Genomic DNA, 11129 nt, shown 5'->3' with positions numbered 1-11129 from the left:
CTCACTATATTAATATGCTCGGGAGTTGGAGAATTCCCTTATCTATTACCTTAACTTTATTCTCAAATATAGATCAGTATAGCACTATAGCTGGATTGACAGACTTATTAGAGGTGTTAACTCAGTAGGGTCTTTCACCTTATCTAAAAAATAAATGTTACAGTATTATATTCTCTCTTGATCTAATTTGCTTGTTGCATAGCTATTTGCATCCAAAAGTTGTAAGAAAAAAATGTACTACTTAAATAGCCAAGGTGTAACCTAATTCAATAATTTCCTATGAAGAAAAGAGATCGTAAAATATATTGTACGTAAGATATTTGAAATAGGAAAATGGAGCAAGTAAATTAATACGGAGGAAATAATATAATAAATCAAATATATGTGTGTGCATTATTTTGCCCGAATCTAGAGCATGCTTTAAGCTTTTTTTCCTCTCGCTTTCTTATGATAGATATGATATAGTGTATAGTTTATAGTCCGTAGATTATACACTCCAATGAAACACAATTATAACATTGGACTTGATTTGCTCAACACACATGCAGTCTAAGGTTGCAACCTCATCATAGTTCCACCTTTTCGTAGCAAGATTCTTGAGCTTTTTCTTGCTTATCGATTCCTAATTGTCTTTAATCGTGAAAGTTCTTCTTTGACTATTTCTATCCATCTTTATGTTCCATTTTTTTTTTTTGTAAAACTTTTTACATTTAATGTTAAGTAGATAAGAAAATCGAACTTGTATAGTTGTACGTACATTATAAATTATAAAATTAAATTGTATACTTTTTACTCTGTATATTATTTTTAAAAACTTTCTTGTTTATTAATTTTGTTAGGATTAATGCTTTCAAATGATTATTGGTGTCATTAATTAGAAGCATTATGCAAATTTTTCTTGATCATTGCATTTATCTATATAGGAGATCATATTTGCATAATATGAAAGAAAGAAAACATCAAACTATTAAAATATACGAAGTAGTAATATAGAAAAATCTAAAAGAATATCCAATGTAAATTTAGGATATAGTCTAGAAAATTCTAGTAAGTTTTAATGTCTAGAATGTCTTAGGAATATATATAGTTCTAGAATAATATAGCATTAGATATTATCCCACTTTGTATGAAAATTGTAGAACAATCTAGATTAAGCTATATAACACCTATAAATATGTGATGCATCATAATTTGTAATGAGGAGTCAATATTATTCACCAAATTAAAGTTTGGGTAAGTTAAGAGCTCTCATTGAATATGAGTTGTATAGATGTGAGTAAATTTTCACCAATACAAATTGTTGTACAATTTATGATAAGATTTTCGAAATAAAAAAATGATTTTATGACATTCGGGTTCATTAAATTTCCGCGTGTCGCTCAAACTCTATATCAAACTGTATTGTTAAGTTATATAAAATCGGATATAAGTTTTTTTTTGTTTTGGTTTTGATGCTAATTAAAAAAATGATTAGGGTATAATTGTTAATTTTGAAAATGTTATTATCCATTTCTTTGGATATTTGTGGTTATTGTTTTATTATTGTATACAAGTTAATAAAGGTATGAATGTTAAGATTCAAGAATTGATATATATATATATATAGACAAGATAGAAAACTTAACATTTAAAAGTTTAAATTAAAGATTTTTTTCGGGCAAAACTCAATGATTTGATTAAATACTTACTTGATTTCGTACCAAATAATTTAGTACTCATTTTTTTTGTAATCCATTTTAAGATTCAATAGGATTCTAATACTTGAAATTGGAATAGATTTCGCCCTCTATTGATGCATTGTTTGTCTAAGTTCAACCTACATAATAAAAATACTGGACAATTTTAATTTAAACACCAACGAAATATGCTATATTGCTAAGTGTATTTAATTTAAGTTTGAATATCATTACAATAATTAATAATATCTTAGTATTAAAAGTTTGAAATATAGTAGGGTAGATATGTCTCAAAAAGGGTTTGCTTCTTTTGTAATTTTTGCTTACCTTTAATTTTGTTTTAGTTGCTTTCCTAATTGTCCAACCAAAAAGAAAATGAAAAAGAAACTAGAGAAGTAGAGAAAATGCACATGGGTTTGTGAAGTACAAACCACAAAGAATACCATATTAAATACATAATACTTTATATATTTTAACTAACATTTTATTTAAATTTTGTCAAGTTATTTGTACTTCTAAGCTGATTAATCATTCAAAAAGATTTTATAAGTAAAGCTGATTAATCATTCAAAAAGATTTTATAAGTAAAGTAATTTTGAATTAATTATTAGTTAAAGTAGACAATTAAGGCTATTGCATGCCCTTAGCTAAGTGCTAAGTCAGACTCTAATTTGTCATCTTTAGTGATTAAGCTAAGTAAATAATTAGGTAAAAAAGAGGAAAGAATGTTTGAGGTTGATAATTAATTAAAAACCTCCGTTTTAGACCCTATATAATGCAAAGAGTATAATGTCAATTTCATAAGCCGAAAGTTTTGCATATTTTAACAACTCATTTGGCTGCACTGAAATCTTTGAAGTTGCTTTAAATGATCTAGGATTAAAGCCAAACAACATGTGACAAAATTAGCTTAGGTATTACTCGTACATTACACACCAGTGACACCACTTTATTACTAAGTGTATATAATTAATAATCTCTCTATCTACTTGTCATATTTTCAAAGTTTAAAATTTCTCTTTTGAACAAAATCCTAATTATATTAACAAAATTTTAATCTTTTGCATGATAATGAGGTTAGCCAACCCTTTAATTTACTTCCAAATAACTTTTTCATTATATTATAATTATAATTAATCATCATTCTGGATCGTCATTATCTTCCATTCATTATATTCAATAAATTACCCTGTAATACTTACAATAAAGTGCACCATCCGATCCTCTAAATATATTTTTCCTTGGAAAGCTTTTACTTGCACTAACCTAATCCATAATTAACTTTTTATGTTTGATACTTCCTGCAATTTTAATAGTAATTGAAACGCTTGCTCTTTTACATACAAACATGTCAAACCTCAAATATTGATCCTAATCATAAATTAGGATAATCTAGTCTAGTTAACTATAATCACCTAATCTTTCCCTCTATTGGAATTTGAAATCACAATAATACTCCGGAGTTTAGTTTTTGTTGGGTCCAAGAAATAAAACGCCAAACACAATTCTGGTTCCTCATCATTGCAAGAAAAATGGAGGTGTTTGGACTTATATGGTTTATTTTGTCTCTTTGTTACTCTGATATTACAGTATATTACCAGTTCTTGGACTGATTTCCGCTGAAATTGTACAACGGCCAGAACTAAAAACAGCTAAAAATTAGTCTCAATTCCCAAAGAGATTATCCATGAAATTAATCAATTCATATCCTTAACAGAACTATTTACCATATAATTACAATTAACACATGCCAATATTGCCAAATGCAATAATTATACTCCAATAATAGAATGGTTAAACTAGGATTAGATCATTACAGATTGGTTTAATCACTTTAATGCTGTTTTCTCTCAGATTTGGGGGTCCCTTAGAAGTAAAGTAGTCATATTGTGAAGAAATGCTTGTCCTTTTTACTAGCAAAAAGACTTGCGTGGACCTGGTCCACAATAATATTATTGTGGACCCGAGGTCTATACACACGCAACTGACATTATATTGAACATAGTGACCATTATTTTTGACATAGTAACCTTATTTTTAACCTAGTAACCTTTATTAAAACTACTACAACGTTTAATAATATTGTGAACTTGAAATATGACGCTATTACCCTAATTTTAACATAGTGGCCTTTATAGTGGTCTACAATAAATTAGTGTGAACCAGGTCCATTTAAGAATTCGTATTTTACTAGAACTAAGTATCATGAAATTATCTCTTTTCCTAATAGGGAACCAACTTTAATTTTATGAATTGTACGAGTTTGCCTTTAATAATTTCAAACCGACAAATTTAAAGCGCGGTTTCATCCAATAATGTAAGTTACTTTGGTGTTCACGACAGTTCTTCGAGCATAAAGTAAGCAAAGTAAGATTGTATCACAATGATTTATTGTAAAACTACATATAGGAGGAGTCTTTTTAAGTTAAAGATTTACTTTTACTGTTTTAAGTAGTAAAATTACTATTACTAACTAACAATAATTAAACGAAAATGCTCACTCAGAAGTTTGATAACACTAAAAATGTTTAATCATAATTAGGTCGTAGAACGTAAGCTAGTTAAACCCCTTCTCAAAACAAATTCTAGTAAATGACTAATGATTAGGTACAACGATTTCATAGAGATAAAAAGTCAAGAACCTTTGAAATTTATAATACGTTGACAAATAGCTACTCTACTATAAAGTCAACAATAAAATACTCCAAAGGTCTATATAATATTTGGTAGGCTTCGCAACTAATCAAATTTTCAAATCTTTCAACATATCTCCCCATTATTCTATTCATGCTTACTACCAAGAGTCAAGAAGCAAGTGAAAACTTCATGGTAAGCTCAACATATAGTGACCTGGAGGCTGGAGTTCATAGTCGGGTAATTTCTATCCTCGCCCTAACATTACTACAGAACATATTAGGGACCAGATAACTTTTTTTCGACATCTTTAAGGACTGCTTTGTATATTGGTTATCCACACGGAGGAGAATCAAGCTATATATCTTTCCCTTTCTAAATAGCATCAACTAATGCACAAAGTTTGTCCTCAAAAGAAGGGGAAAAAAAAAACTAATGCACAAAGTTTTCTCCAGTAGTGGAGTTGATGGGTTAACAATTGACACCATAGCATTACAGCTGAGGTCATATAGCTCCTATACAACAAATGATTCAAATGGTGAATTTTCTAAAAGTATTCGGGACATACAAATTTTTAGGGGTTGTTTGGTTGCCAAAGAAAACCATGGGAATTTGGAAATCCTAAGAATTGAAATTTTTTGAAGTTGTTTGGTTAACAAATTCATAGGAAGTAGAAATTCCCATGAGTTTCCTTAGTTAACCAAACAATTTTTAGAATTTCCTTGGAAGTTCAATTTCATGGGAAATCAATTTTCCAAGGAATTTGCAATTCCTACATTCAACCAAACGAGCCCTTAGATAAAACAGAATCTTTTCAGAAAACAACATTGCGACTTCATTCCATGAATAAGGTTATACAAATAAAAATGTCAACCTATGTATCATTAGTAAACTGTTTGTATTTGGTGGTTTTCTTTCTGCTAAAAGTGTTTGTATGTTACAAATAGGTCTACAGAGCTAAATAACTACAATTACAGACATAAGAGAAAGATAATTTACCAGGCAGAAAAATCTTTGAAGTCTCCTACTTGGCCTGCTTTCCTTTTCTTGGAACCAACAGCTGGAATACTAATGTCAGCAATAACTGGTTCGACTGGGGCAGTTTTTGATTTAAGGTATCTCCCAACACCGCTACCAACAGCACCAGAATCTGTTGCACCAGTGCCTGGGTTGCTGTACCAGGATCCCACCTTTTCCTAAAGTTCACAAAAGCAATATTTTGAGACTCGGTTTTCAAATTGCTCACCCAAAAAATAGAGTACTAAGAAATTAAAGAAAGAAATAATAAAATAAAGAGGGGGTGGAGAGGAAAGAAACGGGTGATAAGTTTGCATATGAACATGAAAAAATAAAATAAATATATACATAAAAAGAGAGAGAACTGCACACTAATGTACTTGCAGTTCTGTAATGAAAATGAGATGATAGGTAACATAAAGACACAGGAAAAGTCTCCAACACTTACATTTTCTTCATCCTCAGCCTTATTTTCTTTGGTTTTCTCTTCATCCTCTTCATCAGGTTCAGCATAAGGGTTGACAAAAATACTTACTCTATTTATTTTAATCTCTTCCTGGTAAAACAGCACAAGAACAAAACTGTTAAGATCAACAAAAATGGAAAGATCCTTGCAGTCAATACATATAAAAGGGCGAAGGGAGGGCAGGCAGAGGGGTCAGGTCACCCATAGTTGCATCGCTTAAACCGAATAAATGAGCCTGAAAAGTGACACCGCTAATAAGTTCAGGCATGAAACCAAGTTTTCAGAAGCAGTCCATTACTCAGCCAATTTGGAAGACACCCTGTGTTTGTTAGTTTTAGTGACCAAAATATAGGTAGCAATAGCATACGTAAACACCAGGATCTTTAAAACAATTTAAATTTTTTTATACTTCTATGAGATTTGCCAGGCAGCCCAGGTTTACGGTTTCCTTTATATATAAAAATAATTACCAGACACTTCTGGATTCATTGAGGCTGCGATGAGCAAAGTTTGTAAATTACCCTTGTAGACTTATCATTTTTCATTGCTATGATAGACTGATAGTTAGTCACTAGTCACATGGATACAACCACCAAAGCTTAATCCCAATATGATGGGTCAGCAGCAAGAACCTAGATTTAATCTCCCTCCACTCCCTTCTACCAAGTCAACTCAAAAACACTAACAGATGAGTCTATCATGAAAGAAACCAGATAACAATTTGAGGACATGTTGACATTTGACCAACCCAGTTTTCTTATATGATAATCAATCATTTCACATAAGTATCCATAAGTGTTACTCGCAAAAGAGAAATTGCCAATCAACTTAAGCTATTACAACTTGGAAAATCATCCAGCTATGGCACTGCTTGATCACAAAAAGATAAATTACGACCAAAGAAAAATTGAACTCACCAGAGGTCGATCTTCATCATCCACAGGAACTTTTTCCAATGTTGTAAGTGTTGTCATGCCACCAACTACCATTCCAAATACAGTGTGCTTATAGTCTAGATGCTTTGCAGATTTGTACATGATAAAAAATTGAGAGCCATTTGTGTGAGGTCCACTATTTGCCATACTAACAACACCTCTTCCAGAGTGAAGAAGCTTTGAGTTCACCTCATCCTTGAAAGGCTTACCCCAAATCGATTCACCCCCTTTTCCCGTACCAGTTGGATCACCTCCTTGAATCATAAAATTCCTAACATTATATTACCAGCCTTTAGTTTGAGCATAACAACAATAAAGGCAGTAAAAAAAAATTGAATATTTACATACCTTATGTTTCTGTGAAAGATTACCCCATTGTAGTATCCTTTCTCACAAAGACTGATGAAATTTTCACATGTCCTAGGAGCAATATCACAATGCAACTCAATATTCAAATCACCATGAGATGTATGCAGTTGTACGTATCCTTTTTTCTTGGGATTTTTCTCAACTTTGATGTATTCATATTCATTTTTGGTGACAGGATCAAAAGAAGTCGACGTGAAGGATCTTGAAGCAGCACCAGTTGTGTAACGGCTTTTCACCTGCGTCACACCAGAAGCAAGTTGATGACACCTTCTCTTTCAAAAAGCAATTGGACACAATATTAAGACACTGGAAGAATAGATGAAATCAACCATGAAAGTAACAAATAAAAAAAAAAAACAACTCACTCTCACCCACAGCATGAATAGGAACATGTGAAAATATAAAGGGGCGGATGGAGTAATTGAATTGGAATGTTGGATTACTGAAGGTTCTAACAAGAGTGAGACGAGAAATAAAGGCATTCAGGTATAAGTGTGTTGCTGTGTTAAGAGGCAGATCTAAAAGCTGGAAGAGAAGGATAAGCGCAACCATAGACAGAAAACCAACATAGATGGAAAGCCATATAACTAAGAGCCAACAGGAATGGAAGAAATTGAGAGTCTTAGGATGAGCAGGGACCCACCAAATTGCAAACCTTACAAAACCTTTATTGAAGACACAAAAGGTCGCAAAAACATCTCAAAAGCCAACCTAAAATTTCTGCTTAAGGCATTTCGGGTAATTCATAAATAGAAACATCTCACTATCTCAGACATATAAATAATACAGCAGGGAGTGTTTTTCCATGCCTCATGCATGAAAATATCATCAATAGCACAAAAAAGAAGAATATTTACAGCTGAAAAGGCTGTGTCGCAAAGCCAGCAAGACAATGGCACGTAATATATGTAACAAAAGCAGCACACCAAAGATCTAAGGAAAGCAAAGGGGAGAAATCTAGCTTAATAAAACTAACCAGCTTTGCATTCACAGGAGCTCTCTCACCAGCCATGTGGGAAGCTATACGAGCAGCAGTTTTATCAGCTGAGCCAGATTTTGCAGCAGCAGCACTTCTTCCGTGTACTGAAGCAGATGCAGCATCTACAACACTAAACCCCTGTCTGCTTTCAGTCTTTCCATTAGATTTAGAATCATCTACAATACGTGATCTTGCATCTAAAATAGCAGCAAGTGCTGCAGCTCTTTCTTGTTGTGCCTTGCTTCCGCCTCCTCCAAGCAATGCTGTTTGTTTTCCTTTCTCAGTTCCAAGTTCTGCAAGCATTTGCTTGATGTCCCCACTAACATTTATGTTATATGTTGGATCCGATTCCATTTTTTTCAGTTCTGACAGAGAACAAACATGTCAAATGTGACCGCAGAAGCAAAACAAGCCAAATGCAAAAGAATTTTTACACGAAAAGGATACCTTCATCATCAATTTTCAAGCCTTTCTTGACATGGTCAAATTCAGCTAGAGCTTTTTTGGTATCAAGTTCATTAGGATTCTGCATAGGGATAACAGAAATGTCAGTGTGGGGCTTAATGGTGACTAGGGACGATATGAGTAACTTAAAAACAGGCAAGTAGAACATAATAATTACTCTAGTTACCTGGATGGTTATGAGATCATCTCTAGTAAATGGTTCATCTGTGAGTAGCTCCTTCCAATTCTTTGTTTTAATATTCAACTCTTTGATTGCCTGTAAAAGAAAAAGCACAAAAATTAAGGCCAGCTACTGTGAACATGAATGTAACTCAAAAGTGTATGTGTATCATTAGAAGCAGCAATATCTCTGCTACAGTGGTTTTCTATAGATTATATCCATCTAAACCCTGAAAATTTCGGTAAATTATAAGTATTATGCCTTGTCTAAGAATGTTACACAATTATTTGTAACGTTTGTGTTTATATGCAGGGCAAAGAAAAGAACCAACCTCATAACAGAACACGTTTCCAGTGGTCTTCACAGCAACTATGTGGGTGAATTCAGTAAAAACCTTGTTCAAAACCGGGCAATGAAACTCCCCTAGGAAAAAAAAAAAAAAAAAGAAAAAGATCAACAGATAATCAAACTCAATAAAGACACAGACACACACACACACAATGCAAACATCACACAGACACACACATATATGAATTTAATCATCCAAATGCAAACATATAAAAACAAAAACACTGCAGTCATCTGGAATATGAAGTCATTGCTCAACCATCTTCTCCTCACTCCTTTCCGTCCCATACAAACTACACAAGTAGTAAACTCTTCTCCTCACTCCTTTCCGTCCCATACAAACTACACAAGTAGTAAACAATTTGTATAAATAAGAAACCCTTCAAAATCATAAGTCAGTCAACATTCTCTGTTCCTAAGCCAACAATGAACCCTGCTTACCATGATGGCAATAGCTCATCAATGCATTAAGGAAAACAAACTTTAAGCGCTGATGGCTTTTTCGTTATTTAACAACGGAATAGCTAAACCTTCACCCCCCCCCCCCCAAAAAAAAAAAAAAAAAAAAAAAAACCCTGGCAGTGTGCAGTGATCAAAATATGAAATGCACTATAATCCCAATTCGAAATTACCATTGATCGGTGATCGAATACACACTTATCTATTCTAGGGCTACATAATTAAGTCTCATTCATGTTGAAACAATGAAAAACAAGCAATAAAAGGCATAGTAATAATAATAATTATTATTATTATAAATATAATGTATAATACCTTCAGAATTCTTATGGAATGCAAGAGGAATAAGATCCGCAAGCTTAAGTGGAGCTCCAGTAACTGGGTTTTTCCCATACTTCCTAATATATGGTATTATATGCCTATCACCCAATAAATTCACACCAATTAAACCTTCAAATTAACTCAAAAAACAATCGAATTGCGAATAAAATTAACAAATTAAATCGAAAAACTAACATTGTTTCAAAAACGCAGCCATCCTGAGTGCAAGTTGGAATCTCAAAAGGCGTAAATGTGAGACTGCAAAATCAAATTCAAAAAAAAATCTGGAAATTATGACTTGAAAATCATAATCAAACAATAATAATCAAATTGAAAAGATAGAGAAGATATAATTACGCGCAGCAATAGAAAGGAAGACGTTTGAAGGGAGTACGAAGATCTTTGGACTTGGCACCTCCCCATTCAGTAGCCCACTCTGTCTTCGTAATGTACATACGATCTTTGCTATGCTGCTTCTTCCCCATTTTTCAATTTCTCTTTCAATTCCTCTCTCCTAGGTTTTGATTTGGGGAAAAATTGAATTAATAAAATTTTCTAGGGTTCCGGTGAGAAGTCACCGGATTTATTATGTTTACGATGAGGCGGTTAAGGTGACCTTGACTAGCTAGGCGGCGTTTACTTACGAACAACGAGACAAGTGAACAGCGGGTTGTTTCGAGTCATTTTGACGCAATTTTTTTTTTTTTCTTTTTTAATCTATCTATCTATTAATAACTTATACTAAAAGCGAACCTATAATGACACTTGGCATAATGTCATTCATTTTTTTTCCCGCCAATTTCATTATTTCCTTAATTATTATATTATATTTTAATTTTATTATATAATTATTTCCTCATTTAATTATTATATTTTATTATATTCTTATATATTCTTATCATATAATATTTATGTATACATAGTAAATATATACACCGTATCAACCATATCATTCACAAAACAGAAATAATGTGAAAAGTAGTATAAAATCTTTTCAAATTTCCAATATTCACAATACTATCTACATATAGTTTCAATTCACCATTAAATATCAAATTTATGCATGATTAACAATGCATACGAGTAAAAAAATTAATTTTACATATTTATATAAAAAAAATTCTCCAACTTTTATCATGTGATAAAAAAAATTATTTTAATTAAAAAAGAAAATTCATTTTGGTAGCATAGATTCTTTGTATAAATTTTAAAATTATACATAAGGTTTATAAAAACAAAATCGCTAGCAAAAGTATGCTTCATACAAACGTACATAACATATATTGGAAAACTAAATCTA

General features: G+C 32.1%; 1 protein-coding gene across 1 annotated transcript; it reads right to left on the bottom strand.

Moving 5' to 3' along the window:
• Positions 1-5121: 5121 nt before the first annotated feature.
• LOC110682436 (peptidyl-prolyl cis-trans isomerase CYP65-like) lies at positions 5122-10540 on the bottom strand. Its single transcript, XM_021858775.1, has 11 exons — positions 10187-10540; positions 10025-10087; positions 9824-9927; positions 9033-9124; positions 8708-8797; positions 8524-8602; positions 8074-8441; positions 7077-7333; positions 6711-6999; positions 5776-5883; positions 5122-5506 (listed from the first exon to the last, which is right to left on the bottom strand). Exons 1-11 carry the CDS (start codon positions 10312-10314, stop codon positions 5306-5308), a joined length of 1779 nt encoding a protein of 592 aa, XP_021714467.1. The 5' UTR covers positions 10315-10540; the 3' UTR covers positions 5122-5305.
• Between the last annotated feature and the right edge of the window lie 589 nt (positions 10541-11129).

Source organism: Chenopodium quinoa, unplaced genomic scaffold (assembly GCF_001683475.1).
Source record: "Chenopodium quinoa cultivar QQ74 unplaced genomic scaffold, ASM168347v1, whole genome shotgun sequence".
NCBI classification, from domain to species: Eukaryota; Viridiplantae; Streptophyta; class Magnoliopsida; order Caryophyllales; family Amaranthaceae; genus Chenopodium; species Chenopodium quinoa.
This window is presented reverse-complemented; position numbering and strand designations above follow the sequence as displayed.

Excerpts from the sequence above, each read along its gene's own strand:
- LOC110682436 (XM_021858775.1), bottom strand. The coding sequence starts at position 10,314 with ATGGGGAAGAAGCAGCATAGCAAAGATCGTATGTACATTACGAAGACA. Across the intron at positions 9,125-9,823 it reads ATTCCATAAGAATTCTGAAG|GGGAGTTTCATTGCCCGGTT; the intron begins GTATTATACATT and ends TTTTTTTCCTAG. Across the intron at positions 8,442-8,523 it reads CTTGAAAATTGATGATGAAG|AACTGAAAAAAATGGAATCG; the intron begins GTATCCTTTTCG and ends GTTCTCTGTCAG.